General features: G+C 48.5%; 1 protein-coding gene across 1 annotated transcript; it reads right to left on the bottom strand.

Moving 5' to 3' along the window:
* Nucleotides 1-831: 831 nt before the first annotated feature.
* On the bottom strand, nt 832-27,713 carry RAB7B (RAB7B, member RAS oncogene family). The gene is made up of 6 exons (XM_016937348.3): nt 27,495-27,713; nt 18,319-18,387; nt 17,656-17,782; nt 16,717-16,932; nt 9,531-9,656; nt 832-3,017 (listed from the first exon to the last, which is right to left on the bottom strand). Exons 2-6 carry the CDS (start codon nt 18,369-18,371, stop codon nt 2,940-2,942), a joined length of 600 nt encoding a protein of 199 aa, XP_016792837.1. The 5' UTR covers nt 18,372-18,387; nt 27,495-27,713; the 3' UTR covers nt 832-2,939.

The raw sequence follows: 27,713 nt of genomic DNA, 5'->3' as shown, positions 1-27,713 counted from the left end.
GCCCTGGCCTGGATTATCTGTTGCTCAGTGGCAGCCTGGAGCTGTGCCTCGCAGTGGGGCTGTGCGGGGCACGGGGTGGTCTTATTCATCCTGGCCCTCTTCTTTACAGGGATGGTGATGAAGGACCCCAGAAGCGCTGCCTGTACACCCCCAACCAGGCTCCAGTGGGTGCCACTTGTCCCGGCCTGAAGTCAAAGCCTCCAGATGCTGCCTCCCTCTGCCAATTCCTATACCTGTTGGGGTGGACACTGAGGGCCAGTCCCAGACTTGGGAGCAGGGTGGGAGTGGGATGGGGGGTGGTGCGTAGGGAGGACCTCTATGTGGCCCTGATTGTTGGCTCAGTTTCCTCTGCCTGGGGGATGGGTCAAGGTGTCCCCTGGTTGTGACAGAACGGATGCTGTGGGTTCTCAGCCCCTGCAATCCCCACCCTGCCTTTGGAACATTCTGTCCTGGCTCCTGAGTCTGAAGAAGGTGCAAAATGTGTGGTTTGGAACTCGTATTGAATCTGAGCATGGCTCTGGCTCTTGCAGACTCAGAATCTTTTCCATTCTAGCTTCAGTGTGTCTGAGACTCATTGTTTGCTAAGGATTGATTCCATGAATGAGTGACCTGCCCTCAGTGGGGCCCATCCTTGATCGAAGGCTCTGTTGTTGCTGTCTTGAAACTCAATAATGTCTGAACAAGAGACCCGGCATCTCCATTATGCACCGGGTTCTGTAAATTATGTAGCCAGTCTCAGTTCACTTTTAGTTGTCTGCCCTTTAGTATCTTTTTCATGTCGAACCACGTAGATGTATTTTTAAAAATATAAAATCTAAGTCGCACAAAAGATAAAAACAAAGAAGGACACATTTATTATTTGTTGTGCACCTTTAGAAATGGTCCACAGGTCCACTGCAGTGCACAAGCTGCTGCATGCACACCGCACGTGACAATCCAGTCTGCCTGACTCCCAGGACAGCCTGTGTGATATGCAAAATGCCATTCCCATGAGGGCGCATCATGTTTCCCAGGAGCTCTGAAGGACACAGATAGAGCTTGTGCTCTAGGCTGCCCCCCTGTTCCCGTGCTGGCTCCATGCTGGTGTCCAGAATGAGCCAGTTCACACTCCAGAGCCACGTGGGGGGAGAAGTGGCTCCCAAACTCCCCTGCTGACCTCCCCCCGACCACTAGGTGTACCTTCCAAGTCAGATGACAGTCATAGGCTAACATCCCCAGCTCTGCCTGGAACTCAGGAAAGGATACTTACGGGTAGACAGAAAGATTCTGCAGTGGGCATGGGCTTGGCCATTGAAGACCCTGAGAGGACATCTTGTCCACCCTCTCCAGGCTAGGCCCTGTCTGTGCTGTCTGGAGCCAGAAGAAAAAGATTCCAGCCTTGGAATCTGCAGGGATGGAGACTCCTTGCAGTGAGCTTTCTTGCATCTCATTCTAGTATTTGCCACAGATGCTGATTTCTTGCCTGAGTCATATATATTGAAGTTTTTGCTCATTTCTTACTAGGCTTAAGAAATTGGAATTCTCTGCCTTACAAATCCCAAAGGGCTAAACATGCCTCCAAGCCCATGAACAAGCTTTGAGCATCTGAAGGACAAAACCCCAGCTCCTAAAACGTTCATGAGCATCCACTTTCTGCTCAGCCTGGAAGAGAAGGAGCACTGCTGCCCTCTGGTGGTCAGGCAGCAGAGCATCTAGGAGCCACCCAAGGGAGCTGGGTCCCCTTTGCTTTGTCTTTGGGACAGCAGCTTTGAGTATTAGGTCAATGGATGTCCTTTCACTGTTCCTGGAAAATGGCAAGCTTGTTTTTGCCTCAGGGCTTTGGGTCTTGATGCTCCCTCTCCCTGGAATGTTCTTTCTCCAGCTCTCAGGTGACAGCTGCTTTCTCATTCTCTAGCCCTCAGACCAAATGCCACCTCCTCAGGGAAGCCCTCCTGGACCACTTCATCTAAAATAGCAACTCATCCCAGCCCCTGTCACTCTATCCCATTACCCTGTTTCCCTTTGTTTATAGCACTTACCTGCTATTTGGAAATATCTGTCTAGAGTCTGCGTCTCTCCCTCACCAGATATCGGCTCCAGGAGGGCAGAGTCCCTATGTTTTGTTTGTCACTGGACTTCAATGCATCGTACATAGTAGATACGCAAAAATAAACTTGTCAAAGAAGTAAATAAATGCATATTGACAACAGCTACTGGATTTAAGCACAGCTTCTGGTCCTCAAAACCACACTGTGATACAGGCAAGGCACATCTCACCCCCACAGGACAGATAAACAAATTGAGACTCAGAGATTTATGTGAGTTGCCTGAGCACCCAGCAAGGAGGAATGAGCCATGGTCCCTTGTGGCTTCTCCTGTGCTCCCTCAGTCTTCTACCCTGGAGGGAGCAGAGGGGGTCTCAGGCACGACAGCTTCTGCCAGGAGCTGAGGTGGGCCCAGCACGTGGGGTCCAGACCTTTACTCCTTAGTCTGCTCGTTGAAGGAGGCTGAGCTGTGCCATTGTCCAAAGCTTTGCTTGTGGCTGAGGGGTGTGAGGTGGGAGCGGGTGAGGAAGGTCTGTCCACAGGAGGATGTAACCAGACTCCAGTCAGTGGCCGGTCTGCGGAGATGTGTGTTCTGGAGCGGGAGTGTTTGAGGGGTGGATGGGTGGGGAAAGCTGGAGCCACTGCGGAAACTGTGACTTCTTCAGGACCAGGGTTTGGCTCTGACATTCCGGGCTTCATCCAGACGCTCTCACTATACTCAGCCTGAGCCAGGGGCTGCCCTCTGACTCTGGGCCCAGCACCAGGGTCAAGGGCGCTGCCGCAGAGCTTAGGCCCCCTGCGCTGTGCTTGGGCAGGCAGTGGGGCTGGAGGGGGATGGTCACCTGTTCTCAAGCCTGGGGTGACCAGGCTCGGGGCAGGCTCTGTTTCTGGGCTTCCAGAGCAGGCGTCTGGAGGTCAGCAGCATCTGCTCCTTGACTGGTCTGGCGAGAGCTTGATGGATTCTGTGAGGTGATTTTCTAAGATGCTCTGGTACTGGGGAAGGAAAGAGAGGTCAGCATTCATGTCCTGAGATACAGAGTGCACCGCCCGCCCTTCATTTCTTAGTGGGCCTCAGAGCCTGGGCTCTTGTTTCCTCCCCATTATACTTCTGGGAAACTGAGGCCCAGACAGGGAAGACACTGGTGTTCCCCACCCTCCTTCTTCCCTGTGTCTCCCCTCCAGCCTCTTCCCAGGAGCCCAGAGCAGGTCAGTGTCTGAATTAGCGGCCCAAGTCTCCCGACCTCCAGCCATGTCCTATAACTTTCCATTCTCCAGAGGGGACAGCTGAGGTGTCATTTGGGCTTAGGCAGAGAGGTGACGGCCACTCCTCATTTCTCCTGGAGACCTCTTCCTGCAAATATCCCAATACCCCCAACCTCCTTTTCATCCTGTCCACCTCTCAGCCTCCCCTACTCATGCCTAGAAAAGCCCAGTCGGTCCTCTGTCCTGGCCACGTTCAGGCAGCCCTCCCTAAAATGGACTCAATGTTTCTCCCGGGCCCTTTTGCTTCTCCAGTCTCTCTTGTCCCAACAAGGGTCCAGAGGAAGCCCCTTCTCAGTCTGCCAAGCTTCTGCCTTCCCAGCTGGCTCCACTTCTCACCAAGAGCCTGCCCCCCCTCCCCAGTTCAGGGGTTGGGGTGGTATGGAGGAGGGGCCCTTCTTTAAGCAGAGGGTTCCTCAGGCTGAAGACTTTCTTCTTCAAGGGATCCCATCTCTTCATGCTGCTATGGCCTCTGCTAGTCACAGAGCTCAATCGCGTTCATGTTCCTCCCACAGCCAGTACTGTGGGCCTCGGGGTGAGTGATGAGCATTCACTCTATGTGGAAGGGGTTTGTGCTACATTGGCATGGACCTGAGCAGGGGCAGAGCATCCTGTGTATCACGCAAAATTGTCCCTGGCAGTCCATCTCAAGTGTCCTTCTCAGGGGGCAACTTCCAGGGACAGGGGTGCTGCCTCCTTGTCTCTGATTTTATCTCCCCGGCAGTTCCCAGGCTCAGGCCAGACACCCAGCTGGTGAATATCCACCAAATCCTTAATGCTCATGACCCTAGACCTCAGGAGGTGGTGTCCAGCCTTGCCTCCTGCACCTTGATGATGGTGGTCCCCCCAAATACATAAGAAGATCCTCTGACACCCCATCACTCACTGCCACCCCCAGACTGAGCAGTAATGTACCCCGATGGCACAGAGCTCGTGGTGCTGAACCTGGGTCCAGCCCTTCGTCACGGAGTTGGTTTCTTGGGGATCCCCCATCTCTCACCCCCACCCTGGTAGGATCTTGGGACTAGCAGAGTGAGCACCATCTGGGGTAGGTGTGAGAAATGTCCTCATTTGTTGCATGGGCAAAGCCTGAGGTTTTCATGCCAGTGTTGCCCTAATGACATCTGCACCCTCCCTGGGTGCAAATCACCGCTGAGTTCTTTCCGTTAATGACATCATTTTCACGTGACAATGGCAGCATCTTGTTCCTCAGATTTCCTGCAAAACCTCCAGGCCATAATTAGGTTTCTATATCGTTCTGTTCTCCAGGCCCCAGGCCTCTTGACAACTTGTGAATCTAACTGTACAAGTAATACAATGCTATTCCAATGCTTGCAGCACTTCAGTGGGGGTGTGACTGTGGGAGTCTGTCTCTGTTCCCCCAGTCTGGCCACCTCGGTGGCCTTGCCTTAAGTCCTGCATCCTGAGGACCATGTAAAGCTGCTGTGATTCACTGAGCAGCTGCCAGCCAGCCCACTTCCCTCCACTGGATGTGGTGATTCTGTCTTTTTCCAATTAACCCCAAAAGAACTGGGCCTCTAGGAAATATCTCATGCTACTGGAGCTGGGCCTGAAAAGCCCCAGCAGGGATGGTATTGCTAATTTTTCCTCCCCCTCCCCCTTCCTCCCCTTCCCCTCCCCCTTCCTCCCCTTCCCCTCCCCCTTCCTCCCCTTCCCCTCCCCCTTCCTCCCCTTCCCCTCCCCCTTCCCCTTCCTCTTCCGCTTCCTCTTCACCTCCTCCGCTTCCCCTTCCCCTCCCCCTTCCCCTTCCTCTTCACCTCCTCCGCTTCCCCTTCCCCTCCCCCTTCCCCTTCCTCTTCCCCTTCCTCTTCACCTCCTCCGCTTCCCCTTCCCCTTTCTTCCTTTCTTTGACAGGGTCTCACTCCTGTGGCCCAGGCTGGAGTGCAGTGGCACAATCATGGCTCACCATGGCCTGACTTCCTGGGCTCAGGTGATCCTCCCACCTTAGCCTCCCAAGTAGCTGGGACTACAGGCATGTGCCACCATGCCCACCTAGTTTTTTATATTTTTAGTAGAGATGGGGTTTCACCCAGGCTGGTCTTGAACTCATGGGCTCAAACAATCCATCTGCCTTGCCGGATGTAATCCCAAAATGCTGGGATTACAGGTGTGAGCCACCATGCCCAGCCAGCATTGCTAACTTTCTGGAGCAAAACCTCACCACCCCATATCTTCCAAAGCTGGTGGATATCTCTTCTTTAATTATTAGGGCATCCTTCGTCATATTTTGGAACAACTAAATACCTAATCCTTGAATGTGGCTAAATTGGTTACTAAAGTAATCTACCTTTCCTTTCAGAATGTTAACTGAACACCTACTCTGTTCTCTTTCAGAATGTTAACTGAACACCTACTCTGGTCTCTTTCAGATAATTAACTGAACACCTACTCTGATTTCTTTCACAATGTTAACTGAACACCTACTGTGATTTCTTTCACAATGTTAACTGAACACCTACTGTGATTTCTTTCACAATGTTAACTGAACACCTACTCTGGTTTCTTTCACAATGTTAACTGAACACCTACTGTGGTCTCTTTCAGAATGTTAACTGAACACCTACTCTGATTTCTTTCACAATGTTAACTGAAAACCTACTGTGATTTCCTTCACAATGTTAACTGAACACCTACTCTGGTTTCTTTCAGAATGTTAGCTGGACACCTACTCTGGTTTCTTTCACAATGTTAACACCTACTCCGGTCTCTTTCAGTATGTTAACTGAACACCTACTCTGCTCTCAGCAGGTGCCTCACATATTGCTCTCTTTACTACAAGGCTCACTTGCAGAACTCAGACGTTTCCACCTGGTGTCTCGAGGAACCTTGAATGCAATGTGCTCACATGGACGTCATTATCCCTTTCTCTCATGAAGCTCCTGCTTTCTCCTTTGTTCCCTGTCTTGCTTGGCTCATGGAATCACTAATCCATTGTCCCTTCATTTGCCAAGCTAGAAACCTGGTCATCAGCCTAAACTGCTCCTGTTCCTTTCTCCCTGCATTTGATCATCATCAGCTCCTGATGTTTCTACCTCCAAAGTCTCTTTAATTCACCCTCACCTTGCCAGCTCTATCCTCTCACACCTGGACTATTGCAGTAGCCTCTTCATCATCACCCATGGCGCTCATCCTCTCGGCAGCACGAAGCTCCCTTGCTGAAAACCCTATGATGCAGCTCCATTTTAAAACAGCATGTAATGCCCTCTCTGCACTACAATAGCATTTTATTTAACCCTCACAATAACCTCATGGGGAAGATATTATTATCTGTACTTTAAAGTTAGGGAAGTGGTGGCTTAGAGAGGCTTCATGACTTGCTCAGGGACACACAATGAGAGGTAGAGCCGAGTATAAAGCCAGATCGTTCGACTTCAGAGGCCCAGCTCTTTCCACCCCAGCTGGGGGCTCACTCCTTATTATAGAAGCACCTCCCACATTCTCCTCTCAAAACACGCTGGGCTGGAGCAAATGAGCCCACAATCTCCCTGGGAAGGAAGGCAAGTTCCTTATGGGAAATGCCTCTGAAAACTTTTCTTTGACCTCAAAATCTGTATTTGTAAACTTCTGTTTCATCTTAAGAATTGATGTGAATTTTACATTCTATGCCCTAGTTAAGTGTGTTTGTTTTTATGTGAACATGTTTCTCCTGCAAATTTCTAAGTAACAAAGACACTGCAGAAAGTTGTGCCCTGTTGGGTTTCAAGGTCCTGGGTGAGCTCCTGAGTACCTCGGGCAGCCTAGCAGCACCATCTGGAAGGCATGGGCCTGTGGTATGGCATCTGCACTCCTAGTCGGGGTTCACGAGGCCTTGGTGGCCTTGCTGGCTTCATCACTAACTATGTCCCCGTGCTCTGACATTCCTCCACACCAGGTTTCTTCTTGCCAACATGACCTACAGTAGGTGTCTCCTATAAGCCCCAGGAACTCATGCCTGGGTCTCTGGCCTTGGCCTTCTCTCTGCCCTTCTTCCCCTCCGGCTTACACCCACCATGGCCTACCATCTCCACCTGCAAACTGTGAATTGCCTTCCAAACCTTCTGACATGTCACTTCTCCCAGCAGGCATCCTCACTCATCCTCACTACCAGCTGTCTGGGGGTCACCTTGTCACCTTAATTACACCCCCCACAGCACTCATGTCACTCTGGGACAGTCACTTATGGATGTCTCACTCTACTGACCTCAAGTGCTCTGAGGGCTGTATCTCCAGCTCTAGCCTGACAACTCAATGGATATTTATGGACTCAAATTATTTTCATTTTATAGAGAGGAAATGGAAGCTCAGAATAGTCATATGTCTTGCCAAGGGGTCCACTTGAGAGAACCAGGGCAGGATTCAAATCCAGGCCAGTCTGACCGCAGGTACCACACCTGTGACTTCCAGACTTCTGATCAGTGCACATGCCCCATAAACATGGGGGACCGACATGGATTGCTACCCATTTATTCTTTTGCCAAGAAAGGGTGTTATAAAAAAAAATGCAAGCAGACAAGCCACTGTCTGCTAACAGCACCACGTCGTAACAGCGACACAGTCAGAAGGACCTGATTTAACCACAATATAGTAGGAAGGACACCATTTGAAGAATAAAGGATACTCCTTCCCCAGATAGGACGGGTGCTAAGCATGCACAGACACGGGCTGTGGGCTGATGGACACTTCCTGGTGACTAAGCATTTGGCAGTCGCTGCACTGTGCTTGTGGAGGATTATTGATCAATATCACCACCAAGGTCAAGCAGCATTCCTCAGCACTCCAGGAGGACAGCAAGAGCAGGCACGCCTGTGCTTCAGGAGCCAACTACACCGCCCATGTAATAAAGCCACACTTCTTGACCAAGCACTAAGAGATGGATACCTCTCTGCTTTCCCTTTCCCGAGACAGTGAGGGCTGGAGGAGAAGCAGAAGAAGAGCCAGTGAGGGTCGGGGGAACCCTAAGATCAGGGCTGTGAGGCCTGAGGATGCCTAGCTGGGCTCTTCTCCCTGAGCAGCCGCTAGAGGTAGCTGCTGCCTCTTTCTCTCTGGGACAACCCCTCGCTGGGGCCTGGAGCACTTCTTTCCAGAGCAGCTGCAGAGGGCATCCCATGAGGGCGGCGGATGCTTCCACATAAGGGAAGCTTCCAGTCCCCCACCCTCATTTGCCCATTTCCTCAATTCAGAACCATTGCTGCGATGATCCTTTCCCCTCTCCTAAAAGGCCCATGTTGATGAGATGTGGCAGAATGATGACACAAGCTGAACCCCTCCCCATGCCAATCCCAGGGCTTCCAAACTCCACATCAGACTGACGTTAAAACCACGCCACTGCTTCCAGGCAGCCTTCCATGGTCTTCCCCACCTCCTTGCAGAATTCAGACTTTTCTACCTGGTGTCTCAAGGAAGCTTGAACGCAATGTGCTTACATGAATGTCATTGCCCCTTTCTGTCATGAAGCCCCTGCTTTCTCCTTTTTTCGCTGTCTTGCTTGGCTCATGGAATCACTAATCCATTGTCCCTTCATTTGCAAAGCTGGAAACCTGGCCATCAACCTAAACTGCTCCCTTCTCCCACTCCCTTCTTCCCTCTCCCTCCTCCCTGCCTCCTCCCCGCCCCCTCTCCTTCCCTGCAGCATGGGCTGTCTGTGAGCCCCTCCTCTAGGCCCTACCCCTAAGTCCTGCCCCACCAGACCACACTGTATTGCAATCACTTAGGGGCCTATCTGCCTGCCTCTTGAGACAGAGGGTCCCGAGGCCTGTACAGCGCCTGCCACACACTCAACACATTCTTGCCGAACCTTCGTACCTAGGGGTCTACGTCTATTCATCTTTTTGATTGGGAGATGTCAGCAACTCGTGCAGGTTTGATATTTCACTTGGGTGAATGCCTGGCACCTCCCACCAATGAAGATTGGACTAGACCATCACTTCTCAAACCCTTCCTCGTTAGGATCTCCAGGGCTCAGGTACAGGACTGGAGTTTTTAGATACTCCACGAGGGATTTGGTTAGTTAGCTGGATTGACAGACCACTGACTGCATGCTCTAAGGTAGCTTTCTACCTCTGGCATTCTGTGGTTCCAGAGCTGGAGTGCTGTTGAACCCATTCCATAACTAATTAACTGAGACGATGAGCAATCCTGTCCCACCCACATCCCTGCCCATACCCAAGATGTTCTTCTCTGGAAGCTCCCGAGACCCTCCCCAATCCAGGGGCGGTCTCAGCAGGTCCTGCCGCCACAGCCACTCACCCTCGACAGAGCCCGACTGGCCAGCATCTCAAACGCTTGCACCACATTGATGTCATTCTTGGCACTGACTTCAAAGTAAGGAATATCTTTCTCTCTACACCAGCCTTGAGCTACTTCCTGGGGTACCTGAATGAGGGAAAGAAATAGGCGTGGTGTCTGTATTATCATCATCGCCATCACCACCATTGCCACCATCACATCCCCACCATCCCCACCAGGCCCACCAGGCCCACCATCCCCACCAGGCCCACCATCCCCACCAGGCCCACCAGGCCCACCATCCCCACCAGGCCCACCATCCCCACCATCCCCACCATCCCCACCAGGCCCACCATCCCCACCATCCCCACCAGGCCCACCATCCCCACCAGGCCCACCATCCCCACCATCCCCACCAGGCCCACCATCCCCACCAGGCCCACCATCCCCACCATCCCCACCAGGCCCACCATCCCCACCAGGCCCACCATCCCCACCAGGCCCACCAGGCCCACCAGGCCCACCATCCCCACCAGGCCCACCAGGCCCACCACCACTCCCATTTATTGAGAACCTCCCAAGTGTCTCTAACTTTACATATAAATGTAGGAGGTGGGAACTGTTAGCTCCATTTCACAGATGAAAAAACGGAGGCCTGGAGAAAAAACACTTGCCCAGAGTATGTGAGGCTGAGCAGGATTTGAACACAGGCCTGGCGGAATTACAGCCCACTGCACTTTGTTGCCTTCCTAAGGCCTAAACTAAGAGCTTCTGCCAACATTGCCTCTTTTGTCAGTCCCTTCAAAGAGAGCTGCACATGAGAGACACCAGCCAGGAATGGCAGGAAGGGAGGACTTTCTTCCCCAGCCCAGCTAAGCAGGCTCACACTCAGGAGGCCTGTTGCTGGGCAGAGACTCGGGTCTCAGCTGACCTTGCTTCCCCAGGGCAGGGTCCTAGGAACAATTAATAAGCTCCTACTATGGGCCAGTCACTGTGTTAGTCACTTTATCATATATGAACTCATCTCATCCTCTCCATGACCCTGTGAGATGGGCATTATCAGTTCCACTTTATAGACAAAAACACTGAGGTTCAGAGAGGTTCAGCAACTTGCCCCAGATCACATAGCTGAGAGAAGGCAGAGCTTGGATGTAGCCCCAGCTCAGTGCTCCCCCTGGCATCTGAGCTGCCCTCTACAGGGCACTGCATAAGAACCATGGCTCTCCTTTTCTGTCTCCCTCCAGGAGTTCAGGGTCAGGAGCTCAGCTCCTGGTCTGGCACACATGAGCCACTAGGCACAGGCTGAATGACTACATCTCCACCCAAGTGCAAACGGCGTTCAATTTGTGATGTTGGCTTGGAAATGCTCTGGAAGCCCTCTGGGTTACTTCCAAAGACAATTGGTACCCCTGAGTTTGATGTCTAATTATTTGGGGAAGGGGAAATGACCACATACTGAGCATTTGCTGAGCCTGGTACTTTATAATCATTATTTCAATTTATTTAGGGGAGCCAAGGTCTTTCTCATGGAGAAAGGACCATTCCACCCCTCTCCCAGAACACAGTGCAGGCCGAGGCAGATCAAACACTGCCCCTGTTTAATTGTCTCTGTGGCTCCTGCAGGTCCTGGGAATGTCTGTCTTACTGGGATAAAAAGTCCCAGCTGATCTCAGCTGACCCTTTCCTCTGACTTACCATGACCAGATCTACCCAAGTGCCCGGTTATGACAGACTTTTTAATCTCATTTTTCCCTGCTCTCTGTTTGGTTTGGAATGATTGCATACAGACTCCGAAATATCATTGTGATTATGTTGCAAATTAACATTCTTTTTATATCTCCCCCTCCTCCCCACCCTAACCTCAGAAAGCTGGCCTGGGAAGAAAGCTACCCAGACAGTATTTTTCACTTTTCTCTTCCAATCCCAGAGACAGTTTCATGATTTTTAAAATTGTCTCATCTTTTATTTATAAAATGAAAATTATTTATAACTTAGGCTCTGACTCTGAAAATAAGCTCAGGGTGTGATAGTTGGGGACATGGGAAGTATGATAATTCTGAAAGTGTTACTTGCATTAATGTTGCTTTTGGTCAACAATATACTATTGACATTTCACTTTTCTGGTTACAATTTTGCTTGTTCATTGGAGGCCAAACATTTGACAAAATTAGTCCAGTTGGCATCATTTTATTTATGATGCTTTTCCATCTCATGTGCTTTTAAAATAATCAACTATACAAGTGCTAAAATTAGTATTACTAACGTTAATTACTAAACCATTAAACCATCACTAAGAATAACAAAGGATATTTTTAGAAAACATGATCTTAAGTCTACGGAATCACTGGCAAATCAGAAATTACCCACCTGAGCACAGAGCAAATAATTCATGCCCCAGTGAATAAATTCCTTGTAGCATAGATGCCAGCAAAGCTATTCTTTCTAATAAACTATTTTTTTCAATATTACCTTCTGTAGAAGGAGCAGGGATTTTTTTTAAACTAAATCAGTAATTTCTTTAAAATTATTCTGGCTATATATGCCTGTTTTTACTGTGGTAAATATACCTAATAAAATTTACCATTTTTAAATTAAACACTTAAAAAAATTTTTTTTTGTTTTGTTTTGTTTTTGGAGAGATGGGGGTCTCACTATGCTGCCCAGGTTGGTCTTGAACTCCTGACCTCAAGTGATTCTCCCACCTCAGCCTCCCATAGTGCTAGGATTACAGATAAAATGTACCTGGCTCATTGTAACCATTTTTAAGCCTACAGTTCACAGGCATTCGGTACACTCATATTGTATTCACGTTGTACATTCCTTGCTATTCATCTTCAGAACTTTCTCACCTTCCTAAACTAGCAATATATATTATAAATATGTGTGTATATATATGTATGTATATGTGTGTATATATGATGTATGTATGTGTGTGGGTTTTTTTTTTTTTTTTCAGTGTCTTGCTCTGTCGCCCAGGCTGGAGCACAGTGGTGTGATCTTGGCTCACTGCAGCCTCTCCCTCCCGTGTTCAAGCAATCCTCCCAGCTCAGCCTTCCGAGTAGTTCAGACTACAGGTGTGCCACCACACCTGGCTAATTAAAAAAAATTTTTTTTTTTGTAGAGATGGGGTCTTGACATGTTGCCCAGGATGGTCTCGAACTCCTGGGCTCAAGCTATCCCCCGACTTTGGTCTCCCAAGGTGTTGGGATTACAGGCGTGAGCCACTGGACCAAGCTGAAGTACATTTTTAAATACTCATTTTCTTCTTATTAGGTAGGAGAAGCTGCTGTATTTTCCCAGCTGTCCCTTGGAGATAATAATAAGGAGGATCATTTCCTTGTTCCATTATTTCCATTATGGAAATCACATCCTTCCTATTATTACTCAGTCTCAGGAAGTCTGCGTTCTGGTCTCCGCCCCGCAGAGGAGGGAACCGGTCCAGGCCGCGGAGGCACATGGACCAGGTGGGCGGCTGTGAGTCCACATCTGCGGGACGGGCTCCGAGGAGAAGGCGCCTCACAAGAACGTACCTCTTGGCTCCCCTTCTCCATGTCCACACCCGGCCAGGGGCAGGCAGAGCCCTTGCTAGGTCTGTGCAGAGTAAGGACATTTGAGGGCCGGCACTTCCCAGCCTCCCCTCTTGGGGCTTTATAATCCCAGGTCTCAGAATTAAAGCCCTTCTGCTCTCTCCCACCCACCTCATCCTCTCCACGTCCTGTCCTGATTTCACTGTCGCTCAGTGCCTCCTCCCCTCCCCTATCCTATTCCACCTCCCTACAAACCCCTTCCCTGGGCCTACCTTGTTGAGAGACAGGCTCCCCTCTCCTCCATCCTCTCCTCCATCCTCTCCTCACCCCTCCTCCATCCTCTCCTCACCCCTCCTCCATCGTCTCCAGGGACCTCCCTGTCTGGCTGAACCCTGGCTTTTCCTAGAGTCACGCTTCCCCAGCGCCCCCTCTTGCCTTCCCCACTGGGGCTATTTGCAGACTTTACTCACCACAGATCCCAGAGAGGGGGCTGGCTTGCCTGGTGCCTCATTGCCTCTTTCAAACCTTTGTTCTTCCTCTCTCTGGACACCAAAGATCACCCACCCTGGGGCTTGGATTGGACCCCCTCTACTCCCGCGAGTCACCACCCGCCCTCCTCACCTTGCCAGGTGCCCATTCACTAAACACTTGCCATCTGGTGAGGCCTCCTAACCCCTCAATACGCAGCCGCCACCTCTCATGGTAGCCTCAGAAATCCTTTGCTGCCCTCAATCTCTCCATGTCAGCCTCTTCCTCTCAGGGCCTCTGTAAAATAAGAAACCTGGTCTCCTGTGCCCCGATCTCCTTTCCCTCAACCCCCTCAGGCCCTTCCTCCTGCTGCCCTGCTCCCCAGCCTCCGCCACCCCAGCCCTGGCCCTTCTGCCTTCCCTGGTCCCTCTTCTTTCCTTCATGGTTTCTCGGTGCCCTCACAGCTCTGTCCTTCATCTTCTCTTGGTTGGAAAAGCCCTAGTCCAAGTTCCTTGCTCCTGGCTGGTACCCTACGGAGACCCCACCTCAAACTCACGGTCTCCTCCTTCAGTGGAGTCCTTGGTGTCACCCATCAGAACTTGTCCTTGTCCCCAAGTAGCTCCTCCTCCCACTTCTCCCAAGAGTAACTGGCAAAGCTTCCTCATGGTTCTTAAGCCTCGTATTGGTTTCCTCCCTCTCAACAGAAGATGGCACCACTTATTTCACTGACTCTTGGTCTTGAACTCCCCCAGCTTCCCTCCCCACACCCTACAGACATGAAACAAGACAGAAGTTAAAATGAAAGTTTTGGCAGAGGCACAACAACTGGACAGATGTCAGATATAAAGCAGGTGGAGACAGTCCACCCTGGATACATATTCCCAAAGGCTCATGATCAAGACTCTCTTGGATGACTCTAAATCCCACAGCATGGATATAAAGGGCTTGAAAATGAGGATTAGGAGGGATTTCCTTGGAGAGAGTTGTGTTGTGGGTACAACTACCCTTGCCTCTCCCAAGAGGAGGAACAGTTAAGGACTCATCTCTAGCTAAAAGATGGTATTGAGGAGAGTCGTTAATGTACAACCCCTGGAGTTTGGTGGACATGGTGGACTAGTGTCTGACACACACCTGAGGTATCTGAGGCAACAGTCAATGGGGCAGAGAGAGAAGAGGCTGCACTGGGCACCAGCTACCCTTGTCCCCCAGTGGAGCCAGAATGCATGAGTGTGCCTTGTGAAGGACATGTGGATTCAACAGAGAGAGAGAGAGAGCAACAGTCTGGGGCTGGCTAAATCCCACTTAAAGACTGCTTGGACGAAAAGGTGACCCCCATGGGGTGGGGATGCTGAAAGCCAGGGGTTTAGGAGGAGAATGCAAGACCCTTGTCATGGGAGGTACAGCGAAATGTTCCCAGTGGAGGCTTCCGAAGGACCCACAGGAGTGACCCACAGAAGAAAGAGCTTGCAACACCTCTCAGGCCAGAGAGTGCAAGACTGTCTTTTTCTTTCTTTCTTTCTTTCTTTTTTTTTTTTTTTGAGATGAAGTCTTGCATTGTTGCCCAGGCTGGAGTGCAGTGGTGCGATCGCGGCTCACTGCAACTTCCGTCTCCCAGGTTCAAGCAATTCTCCTGCCTCATCCTCCTGAGTAGCTGGGATTACAGATGCCCACCACCACGTATTTTTAGTAGAGATAGGGTTTCACCATATTGGCCAGTCTAGTCTCGAACTCCAGACCTCATGATTTGCCCGCCTCTGCCTCCCAAAGTGCTGGGATTACAGGCGTGAGCCACTGTGCCCGGCCAAGACTGTCTTATGATAGTACAAGCCAAATTAGAATTGCTCTGCTCTCCTGACCTCTTCTCCCTCTTCCTGCTTCACTCCTGACAGGGTCTGAAACCAGAATTACTATCCCAGATAAGAGGAGGAAGTGTGGACCTCAAGGTTGGCAGTGAGATTCTAAGGACCTATTCCCTCTCTTAGATCACAAGGTTCTCACCCACAGCTGGTCCCAGTGGGGGAAAAAATGGAGACACCTTGCCTTTGAATGAACTTAGGACTTTGCTTATTATCTGAGGCTGGATATTTGTAATTAGAGAATTGACATGGAGTTTACAACCTGAAGTGACCACAGAACCGATGACTCCTAGATCTCTATTTCCAGCACAGACTTATCCTTTGAAATTTCATTCTTACGCATTCCAAAGCCTGCTGGCCATTTCCAACTAGCTGTACAAGCTCCTCAAACCCGGCATGTCCAAATCAAAAATGTTTCTTTATGAACCAGAGGCTCTCTTCTGTAGATGGTAGCTCAGTTGGAAGCACCATCCCTCTCTCCCTTTCTCCTTCCATAAACACACTTTATCATGCCAAATGATGCCTCATTTCCATTGCTTTTCTCTATTTGAACCATTGTGAAAATGCAATTCAGACGTGATGATCCAGTTCCCCATCACACTAAAAAGAGAAACTTGGTTTAAACAGCTCTTTTTGGTGGCATCTGGACTTTTGGCCCAAGAGCATCTTTTACAAATTCAGTCTACCGTATTCTTTCCTCATTAGTAGGCAAGGATTAAAAGTGCTGTCTTCTCAATGCCCTGTAATGGTAAACACCTACACAAGTGGGGTCACTGTAGTCATGGAGCAGACCAGCTGTCAAGTGGTTAACCCGATGGTCCGGAATATGCTTAAGCTAATACAAAAATTATTACTTCCCCAGAAAACTTGTATATCCAAGAATTTATAACTGCAGACCTCCAACTTGACCCCAGGCCGAAATGCTGTGCCACAGATTAATTCAAATTCCACTGTGACCTCCCTCCTGCCTACATCTGATGCCTTAACTCCTCCTTTCCCTGTCTCTGGACAAAATTACCTTTAGTTCTCAGCTTATATCATGCTGTTTATTCAGCCCAGAACCCAGCTCTTCCAGCAAACCTGCCCTATATTCTAGGCTTGGGTAGATGCCTCTCTATTGTGGTTCCTTAATGCCCAAGGTATATCTCTATTATTTCATTTACCATATTGTATCATAATTATCATTTTATTTTATAATTATCTTTTAAAATGTCTGTATCTACTACTAGACTGTGAAATTCCTGAAGTAAGGACTATGCCTGATTCAGCTCTGTATGTGTGGGACCTAACACTGTGCCTGGCACATAGTAGGTGCTCATATAATGTTTGTTGAATGAATAAATGAACGAACAGTACCTTCCGGTCTGCCAGATCGATCTTGTTCCCCAACAACACCATGGGGTAGGACTGCTCCATGGGGACAATCTTGGCCAGGACATCACCCCGCCAGATATCCAGGGCTTCAAAAGACTCCAGGTCGGTGACATCAAAAGCTAGAATGCAGCCATCAGAGCCCTTGTAGAACGTGGACACCATGGAGCGGAACCGCTCCTGACCGCCCGTGTCCCAGATCTGGAGGGGAAAGCAGTTGCCCCATGGGGCTGTGATGAATGGCTGGAAGGAGGCCCAGCTGGATTACATCATGCCAAGGCTTCTTTTGCTGGGTAGGGAGCAGCAGGCCCTAGTACAGGTGCATATGGTTCTTTCACACCGCGGCACGTTGACCCTCCCACCCACATACACTCCAGCACCTTTGTGGTAACATTTAACATCCTGACAGTAATTTCACATCTGAGCTCTCATTTTTCCTCTGGGTCATCAAGGTGGCAATTGTTATTCCCATCTGACAGATATGGAAACTTGGACCTCGGGAATGTCTTGCCTAAGATCACCTGCCAGGTTTTCCAGAGAACCTGAGACTAGGCATGGGGTCTCTCAACTCCTGGATTAATGTCCTTCCTTCTAGATCAGGCATCAGCATTTTTTTTCTATAAATAACAGATAGTAAATATTTAAGGCTTTGCAGGTCATTCTGTCTCTATATGCCAATTATTACTCAACTCTGCCATTGTAGTGCATAACTTGATAAGCTAACCAATGGTTATGGCTGTGCCCCAGTGAAGTCTTATTTACAAAAATAGGAGGTGGACCAGATTTGGCCCATGAGCTGAAGTTTGCCCATCTCTGCTCTAGACCATTCTAGCTCTGGTGCACATTGCTACACGAGTGGCTGTCCGGGCATGGGGGGGATTTTCAGTGTATGTATGTTGAAGAGGGAAAAGGAGGGCTGCTCACCTGTAGCTTCAAAGTTGTGTCACCCAATATGATAATCTTGGAGAGGATGCTGGCCCCCAGTGTGGTCTGGTATTCCTCGTAAAACGTCTTGTGCACATATTGGTGAAGGAGGGAGGTCTTTCCCACACTGAGGAAAATTCCAGACACATGTGAACACACACATGCAAACACACATGCACATGCTTCCCTACCATTCTCAGAATCTTCCCAGGCCCCTCTTGCCACTGTCTCTCCCTGAGATTCTGAATTTCAAATTTCTGTGGTCCATGGACCACACTTTGAATAGCAAGGGAGTAGGAAATGGTTTCTAGAAGTAGAAGCCAATCAAAGTGAGCAGAGTAGTCTGGAGACGGTGGAATATCTCACAGTGGTGGTCAGGTTTTTTCTGTGTGTGTAGGACATGGGAGGACAGATAGATGCTAAATGGCTTGCCTAATTCACACAGCTGGTTACTGCAGAGTCACTGCAGATCTAGGACTAGAAACCATCTGTTTACATGCAGCTTCTTTCTCCCAACTAAGCTTCTTTTTTGGGGATGGGATACACTTGCTGGTGCCACCCTGAATCAGAAAGGGACCTATGGGAGATGGGAACACATCAGGAGGTCTCACTGTCCTTGGGTGAGGGGCTGCTTCCCAACTCCCAGAGCTGAGCTTGGCTTACCCAATGGCTCCGACGATAATGAGTTTCAGGTCCACCTTCTTCCGGGGATTCATGGAGGGGCTTCAGAGCCTGTAAGGAAACAGAGGTCATCCACATGCTGGCCAGTGTTCCTTGTGGCCATTGTCACTGAGTGTGGCCTCTGCTTTCCCCTTTCCAATGGGCAAGTTACTGCCCTGGGCCCGGGACTGGGTGGGGTTCTCCGAAAGAGGCACGTAATTCAGCAATCTTCATATATCTTCTCCCTCACTTTCCCTGGGGGCCTCCCCAAAGCTGGAAGGGTGGTGACTCTCCAGGACGGGCAAATCTCTCATCCCTCAGCTCTACCAACCCTGCTCTTGGAGGCAGCCTGGAGTGCCAAGAAGGCAGGACAGGATTAAACAGAGGCTTCGCAGACAGCCCAGCCTGGAGCCAGGGATGGAGGGGCGTGCAGGAAGAAGAGATGGGGGTGGGCAGGACAAGGGGTCCATTGTCACGACTGCCCAGAGGCTTTGGATGGAAGAGTGCCCCTCCCCCAGCCCGAGGTCTTGCTGCAACTGCAGAATCAAAAGGCTCCTCTCTAATGCAGCTGGCGGGGGTGTAATTCATACATGTTTCTGGAAAGCTATTGGCAGCAAGTGTTGAGAGCCTTAAAAATGTTCCTGCCCTCCACTTCTAGGAATTTGTCCTAAAGAAATTATCCGAAATGTGGGTAAAGACTCTTGTCCAAGAATGTTCTTCACTGTACTGTTTATAAACATCCAACACTAAAGCAGTGGTTAAATCATAGCACACAATGAATTATTAAGCAGTCATTAAATGGAGTTTTTGAGAATATTACAATAATATGGGAAAATGCTCATGCCCTAGGATCTAAATAGGATCCTAGGATCCCTTAGGATCTAAATAGAAAACAGAAGATGGTACATTCTCAGCAAACTATTGCAAGGACAAAAAACCAAACACCGCATGTTCTCACTCATAGGTCGTAATTGAACAGTGAGAACACTTGGACACAGGAAGGGGAACATCACACACCGGGGCCTGTCACGGGGTGGGGGCAGGGGGGAGGGATAGCATTAGGAGATATACCTAATGTAGATGATGAGTTAATGGGTGCAGCACACCAACATGGTGCATGTGTACATATGTAATAAACCTGCATGTTGTGTACATGTACCCTAGAACTTAAAGTATAATAATAATTTTAAAAAAGACAACAGAAGATGGTAAACTGTACACACAATACCACCCAACACTTAAATGAGTTCCCACTTGTATAGAAAAACGCCTGGAAGGAAATATATTAAAAATTACGGCAATTCCACTACAGGATATGTAGACAAAGGAAATGAAATCAGTATGTTGAAGAGATGTCTACACTCCCATGTTCACTGCAGCTTTGTTCACAGTAGCCAAGATATGGAATCAACCTAAGTGTCCATCAATGGATGAATGGGTAAAGAAAATGCGGTACATGTACACAACGGATACTGTTCAGCTTTAAAAAAAAAACTTACAATTTATGACAACATGGGTAAACCTGGAGGACCTTATGTTAAGTGAAATAACCCAGGCAAAGAGGCAAATACCATATGATCTCACTTATATGTGGAATCTAAAAAAATTGAACTCGTAGAAGTAGAGAGTAGAATGGTAGTTACCAGGGGCTGGGCTGGGTGGGCAGTTGGGGAGATGTTAGTCAGGGGATAAAAAATTTCAGTTAGCTCGGAGTAAATTCAAGAGATATATTATACAGCATGGTGACTACAGTTAACAACAATGTATTGTATTCTTGAAAATTCCTAATACAGTTTATATTAAGTGTTCTCACTACTAAAAAATAAGCATGTGAGGTAATGCAGATGTTAATTACCGCAATTTAGCCATTCCACAATGTATGCATATTTCAAAACAACATGTTGTACATGGTAAGTGTGTACAATTTTTATCTGTCAATTAAAAAATGTAAGTTATTAATTCTGGTTGGTAGGAAATTACATTATTTTTTCTCTATGCTTTTTAATACATTCTTTTTTTTTTTTACAATAAATATGTCTTGTTCCTATAAGAGAAATGTAAATGTATAGTGTGTGTGTGTGTGTGTGTGTGTGTGTGTTTAACAAGGTAAAGCAAAACTGTTGTAGGATACATGCTTAACTGGCCCTTTGTTTCACCCATATATGCACATACGCATATGCACTATCCCCAATTCCTGGTTCTTTTGTCTTTGGATGCACTAAGCATGCTGAGTAAACCTTGACTTGACTCTGCTCAGATGAGGTGTCAAAAGTTGGTCAGCTTGTATTTCCCCCGCTACTTGGAAAAAGCTGTAAATAGGACATCCTGAGGCCTTGGTTCTGGTTCTCACTTTGTGACCTTAGGCCAGTTACTTCCCCTCTCTGAGTCTTGGCTTTCCAACTGGAGAATGAGCCAGCTGAGCCCCAAAGACTCAAGATGCCTTCTTGGTGAAAAATGCTTTATCTGCTGGAGCTGGACCTCATTGGCCATGAGAGCTGTGCTTGGGACACAAAGTTAAAATGGAAAGCCCCCAGAGATTTAGGATTGTTAGTGTCCCCTTCATGAACCGTGTCATGGACTGTATTCATCTGTTCTCATGCTATAAAGAACTGCCTGAGACTGGGTAATTTATGAAGGAAAGAGGTTTAATTGGTTCCGCATGGCTGGGGAGGCCTCAGGAAACTTACAGTCATGGGTGGATGGGGAAGTAAACACACCCTTCTTTACATGGCAGCAGGGGAGAGAAGTGTAGAGCAAAGTGAGGAAAAGCCCCTTATAAAACCATCAGATCTTCTGAGAACTCACTCACTATTATAAGAACAGCATGGGGGAACCACTCCCATGATCTAATCACCTCCCACAAGGTCTCTTCCCCAACACATGGGAATTACAATTCAGATTACAATTCAAGATGAGATTTTGGGTGGGGACACAGCCAAACCATATCATAGACCAAAGGCGATTTGAAGCTCTGCTCAGAGCTGTTTGTCCTAGGACCTGGAGTTGGTGGCACTGGAACTTCTGCTCTAACCCAGGAGTGCTGGGTTGGCATGGTGAGCAATGGGTCTTCTTGATGGTTCACACGTTCATGCAGCAAATGCCTACATGCCTACCGCATGCAAAGCCTTGCACTAGACACTGGGAACAGCACAGAGATGGAGCAAATAGGAACCCACCACACGGAGTCACCAAGGAAGAAAGGACAGGGGCTGAGTGATGACACCAGAGAGAAAGTACACAGCACTGCAGGAGAGGCACAGGGAAAGTGCTTGAGAATTCAGCAGAACTAGGTCCTGAAGAAATGAAGCATGTGGTTGGGGAGGGAATGAAATAACCAAAGCCTTGGGAAGAGATGAATGGGGAAAGTGGGCGATTTGCTTCAGGGAAGGGTGAGGTGAAAGGTGTAAAGGGGGGAAAGGCTGGAAAGGAAGCAAGATTAAGACAGGCTGTAAATATCTGACCAAAGATCCTGGCACTGACTCATTCATTCATTCATTCATTCACTCAGCAAACATTTCCTATATTCCAACATGTAGAAGAAGGCAATTCAAGGCTTGAACCTGGGCTGGCATTTTGTAATGGATGCTGCTGTCCATGAGGGAAATCAGCCAAGAGAGAAATGGTTCAGAAACCCCTGAAAAAGCATGGCTCTTGAAGTATTTGTTATCACTTTGGAAGGGGCCTAGGAGCAAAGGGAAGCTGTTTCCTAAAGGCATTGATACAACGTGCTAACTTAGCTTTAAAAAGCAACACAATGCCTTAGAAAGAGAGTCAGAACCAAAGGCAGGCAGGAAGAAGCGGGAGAAGAGGCAGCACTGGCTGAGCCCCTGCAGTGGGCTGTGCTAAGTATTCTACCGAGGGCAGGCCATCTTCACTATTACCCTCTGAGACAAGTACAACCAAGCTCCAAGAAGCTGAGTAATCACAACTCACCCAAGCCTGCACAGGGAGTAAATGGAAGAGCTAGTGTTTGAATCAAAGGCTGAGAAGGCAGGCTGGGTGCCGTGTCTCAAGCCTGTAATCCCAGCACTTTGGGAGGCCAAGGTGGGCGGATCATGAGGTCAGGAGTTCGAGACCAGCCCGGTCAACATGGTGAAACCCCATCTCTATTAAAAATACAAAAAAATGAGCCAGGCTTGTTGGCGCACACCTGTAATCCCAGCTACTTAGGAGGCTGAGGCAGGAGAATCACTTGAACCCGGGAGGCAGAGGTTGCAGTGAGCCGAGATCATGCCACTGCCCTCCAGCTTGGGTGACAGAGCAAGACTCAGTCTCAAACAAACAAATAAACAAACAAAAAATGCTGAGAAGGCTTTCCTGTGTCATGCCTCCTAATCACCAGAGTTTGAACCCATGGAATCTGTGTGCACAGGAATCTAGGGCATTGGGCTCAGATTTGGTGAATTTCAACAAAACCCTAGGAGAGTTGGAGGAGGCAGAGAAAGGCTGCCAAAGTGGCAGAGAGATACAGTGGGGGTGGAGAGAACTGGAGCTGCCCAACAGGAGCTATGTGTGAGGACTGGCCACAGGGTCAGAGACGCGGCATGCTAGGCAGAGGGCAATGCTTTCACACGCTGTCACACGACCATGCAGCAGGGCTGGAGTACGTCTCACGTTACAAGCTAACATTTGTTTGGTGGGCACTGTGCTGAGGGCTTTGTGAATACACAAATACACAATAGCATTGTCAGGGGTAAACAAATTATACATTATTATAATACATTGAACACATAGAATACAATATTCATAGCATATTGTGATACATTTACTGGCACAAATTAAGGACTCAAGAAGTGCTAGCTATTTTATTGCACACAAAGATAGCCTGTGAGATTGATACTATTATTATCTGTTTTACCATTGAAGAAACGGATGTTTACAGCAGTTAAGCAGTTCAGCCTTAAAGACAGAAAGCCTGCACGTGTTAGAGCAGGGTTTGAAGCTTGGATTGGAGTCCAGGCCTAACCCCAGAGCCAGCTCTCTTAACTAGTGTGTTCTACTGTCTGTAAAACTAGAATGAGACTCACACGCCTTGCTCCATAGTGCCCCTGTTAGAAAGCTCAGGGGCTGGATGGGTGAGGGTTTGATGCAGGGAGGCCAGCGGCGTGCTTAGGAAGGGAAAGCTGGGGCAGGACGAGGAAGGTAGAAGGTGTGTGTGAGACATATAACAGTAGGTCGCTATGCACAATGTGTAAGGCACTCATACAGATAATAAAAGGCAACACACCTATCAAAAATGGGCAAAGAACGTGAACAAGTTACCAATTGAAATCTTATAAAGAATTAGTAAGCTTTGAAAAGATACTCAACCTTACTAACTATCAAGGAAATTAACATTTCAAAATACCATTTATTTTCACCCAGTAGAGTGGCAAAATTTTAAAAAGATTGACAACAATATTTAGGGTTGGCAAGTGTGTTAGGGAAACACTCTTGTATATTGTTGATAGAGTATGAATTAGCACAGTCTTTTTGGAAGGTAATTGGACAATATCAAAATGTAATATGCACACAGCCTAGGTTCTCATTCTAGGAATCTGTCCTACAGAAATACTCATGCATATGCTCAAACACATATTTGTACAGATGATTGCTAAAGCATTGGGGTAATCTAACTGTCCATCAATATGAGACTCTCTACATCAATTCTGATCCATTAATACTCTGGAACAATTAGCTATTTTATTATTTATTTATTTATCTGTCTATTTAGAGACAGGGCCTCATTCTTTTGCCCAGGCTGGAGTGCAGTGGCATGATCATAGCTCCCTGCCACCTCAAATTCCTGGGCTGAAGTGATCCTCCCCCCTCAACCTCCCAGGTAGCTGGGACTACAGGTGTATGCCACCGTGCCCGGCAGATTTTTTATTTTTCATTTTTTGTAGAGAAGGGATCATGCTTTGTAGCCCCAGTTGGTATCAAACTCCTGGCTTCAAGTGATCCTCCCACCTAGGCCTCTCAAAATGTTGGCATTACAGGTGTGAGCCACCACGCCTGGCCAAGGGCAGTTTTAAAAAGATGAAATAATGAAGTGGGAAGCTATACGTGATGGCTTTAAGCAAGAAAAAAGAAAATCACTGAACATTTTATATAGTATGATACAGAAAGCTAAGGGGAGATATACACTAAATGATTCATAAGAGGGATGGGAAAGGTAGATTAGAGGCTAAGAGCTATCATTTTATGTTATATATGTTTTGTTTTAAAATTTGTTACACAAGCCTAAGTTGTTTTGTAATTTAAGAATATCAAATAATCACTTAACATTTCTTTAAAAAGATGTGTGGATGGCAGCCCAAAGCAATTTGAGCGTGATTTTCAGATAGGACAAATTACTTCTGTGAGCAAGAGAGTGAGGATGTCTGGTGCCATGGAGTGATCATGAGTTTGGGACTCAGAATTCTCATCCTGGCTCCACACATTTGTGGCCTTGGATGGGTTACTGAACCTTGGGGCGTCTGTTCCCTCATGGGTAAAATGGACATCACTCGTGGCTGTGGCTTCCTCTGCAGGTGACATGTGTCATGATCTTATAACACAGCACTGGTCCCCAAGTTGGGAAGGATCCAGATAATTGTTTACCAGCTGGGAGAGGGGGTGAGTCTAGAGGCCAGGGCCCTGGTTGGTCATGCTTGCCACTTCCTATGGTGTAAACACTTCCACCATGGCTGACTTCAAGCTACCAGCGTGGAGCCTGCTTCAGCACACTCCTGCAAGGACTTCAAAGGTCATTTATGCCAAGCACCACCCTGTGCTTGAGTCATCTCTTCCACATCCATGAAAGGTAGAGCCAGACCTGCCCCATGGAGCTGCCTCCCGCTCCTAGGAGTATTTCTCCTGAGGACCACACAAAAAGTGCTCAAGATCCTTGTAAGTTACCTCGGCCTTAACTTTGGGCTCCCACATTCCACCCCCTCCCTGGTTCCTTCCCCCTGGATGCTCACTCAGGGTGTGCTGCTACTGCAGGTTCCCCTACCCTATCCTAGAAGGGCAGGAGTTTGCTGAGGCTATTTTATAAGAGCCCAGTCCTTGGGCCCAGCGTCACTAGGAGCAACAAGAGAGTGACTGGGACCAGGTCCGTGGGAAGTGGGGACGGTTTGTGGGGTGATGCAGCCTGGCTCACCTAGGAGGCACACGCAGATCTCATACAGTGGTTGGAGTCCCTTTCCATGTCATCTCTGCTGGGCTTTGGCAGTAGCCGTCTTTTTTTTTTTTTTAGAATTGAAGTTTTTTATTAGAAACTTTTTAACTATGAATTCAATTTTTAAAGAAGCGTAGGACTATACAGCTTATCTATTTCTTTTTGAGATAACTTTGGTAATGTGTATCATTAAGGAATTTTTCTATTTCATCTCAGCTGTGAAATGTATAGGAATAAGTTGTTCATAATATTTCCATTTTATCCTTTATCTGTAAAAAGTGTAGTGTTGTCACTAAGCCTCATTCCACCCACTCAGCTGACTCAGATGCTTCAAACCAAGGAATCCTCCTAGAGGCTAGGCTGAGTCATCCTCTACTGTTAAGTAACAGTGAAAAGCAGGATTGAAATGCAGGACTCTGCCTTCAGCCAGCCCCGGTCCACACAGAGCAGAACTTGCGGTGACTCACTCCCCACTGGAGGTCCCCAACTCTTTCCCCTTCTCGTCTGGCAGCACTTCTAAGCCTGGAGTCCTGGTCCTGCCCATTTGCCAAAGCTACAGCGTAGCTCAGCCCCTGTGGAGTAAGAAGGACTGAGTTGTTGCCAAGCCCCAGTGCCTGGCACCAGCCCTCCAAGAACGCTGGAACCCCCTTCCCTCTCACTTCTCACTTCCTTTCTCTCCTTACCCCGCTGGCTCCAACCTGAAACCAGGTACAATCTTCTGTCGCATCTGCATTGGGTGGGGTATCACTTCTGCTGACAGGAGACGAGTGAGCAGGGGCAGGTGAGGATTCTGAAGCAGACAGAGTCTCCCGCCCCCATCATACTATCTTACCAGGCTCTTGTCCACTTTCAGCACCTCCCCTCCCGATCCCATACCTTGGAAAAGGACAAATATATCCACCCTAAAAAATAATGGGACCTACAATCTTGGAAGCAAAATTTGTCTGTGAAAAGAGGCTATGTAGAGAGCACAAGGCTTTGTTGCCTCCCAGTAATGTTCACAATTCCGCCTTACCCACCTCAACCCTAGCAGGTCTAGACCTGCTCCCTCTGGGAAGTGTACCTACAGCCCTGGTTTCAGGAGGCTTGGCGCTCTTGTTCTTTAGGTTATTTGAGGGTCTTGTCTCCTCGAGTAGACTGTCCATGCCTGGAGGGCAGGGCTGTGCCTCACACCTCTCTGTATCCCACTAAAGAGCCTGACCAATGCTGGGATTCTAGAGGTTTCCATGAAGAGCCATCCATCCACTCATCCATCCATCTGTTCATCTGTCTGGCACAGGCAGTGCATGCTTACTAAGCCCCAGCACTGTGTAGGTCTAAAGATACAGACAAGTTACTATCTCCGTGGGACCTTTGTGGTGGGAGATTGATCTGTAACCCCAAAGAAATTATTTGTATTAATACATAATACCTAGCAATTATAGAGCACTTGCAGTTTACAAAATGCCACTGAAGCCCAATGGATACCTCGGTCAAGAACTGGGTATAGAACCCAGATCCGTCCGACTCTATTCATTGGCTCCCCTGGCATTGCAGCACTGGGCAAGGAGAAATATTTATGATTTAGAACAGGAGTGATAATTTCCTACTCCAGGGGCCAAGCTTCCCCTGATGAGACCCTTGGGCCAACACAATTCCATCCCAGAAGGCACTCTGTCAATGTCACAAGGGGACTCTGGGTGCCAGCAGGGTTTTGCCCTCATGCAGGGCTCTAGTTTCTGGCAGGTCCTGCAGGTTTGAGGCAGCAGCGCCATCCTCTCCTGACTGGGCCAGCAGCTGCGTCCTGGGACTGATAGCCTTTGTGGGTCTCCGAGCTGGGCCTCAGCTCTTCGCACAGGCAGGGAAGTCTTTTCTTGCTGCCACACCCTGGGAGCTTCTCCAGGGTGGGGTCTTAGGGCTGGATTTAAACTCTGCAGCTGCCAGATTGGAAATCTCATCCTTGCATTCCCTGCCTCCACTCCTCCACCCAAATACCCAAATAACTCCCAGGGCTGCGGGGGCAGACAGAAGCACTGAGACAAGCTCCCGGGGCACTTACAGCTGTGGCTGTGCAGCACTCGGCCTCCGCTCTGAGGACAGCTGGGAGTCCTCTCTCAGTCTGGTGGTCTCTTCTTAGAGCAGTGGTCTCAGCAGGGCCAGGGAAAAGGCTCTGGGACAAAGACAGGCATAAGAAAGTCTGTTGAAGCCACGCCACTTCCCTCTGAGTTTTCCTCCTCTCCCTCTCGTGCACAGACTTGGGAAAGTTGCAAAAGAGGCT

The sequence above is a fragment of the Pan troglodytes genome, chromosome 1 (assembly GCF_028858775.2).
Source record: "Pan troglodytes isolate AG18354 chromosome 1, NHGRI_mPanTro3-v2.0_pri, whole genome shotgun sequence".
In the NCBI taxonomy this organism is placed as follows: Eukaryota; Metazoa; Chordata; class Mammalia; order Primates; family Hominidae; genus Pan; species Pan troglodytes.
This window is presented reverse-complemented; position numbering and strand designations above follow the sequence as displayed.

What these genes read in the sequence shown, in the direction of transcription:
- RAB7B (XM_016937348.3), bottom strand. Translation starts at nt 18,371, where the DNA reads ATGAATCCCCGGAAGAAGGTGGACCTGAAACTCATTATCGTCGGAGCC. An exon ending in ACACAACTTTGAAGCTACAG is followed by an intron (nt 16,933 to 17,655) that starts GTGAGCAGCCCT and finishes TTTCCCCTCCAG; the next exon opens with ATCTGGGACACGGGCGGTCA. An exon ending in TCGATCTGGCAGACCGGAAG is followed by an intron (nt 9,657 to 16,716) that starts GTACTGTTCGTT and finishes TCCCTCATTCAG; the next exon opens with GTACCCCAGGAAGTAGCTCA.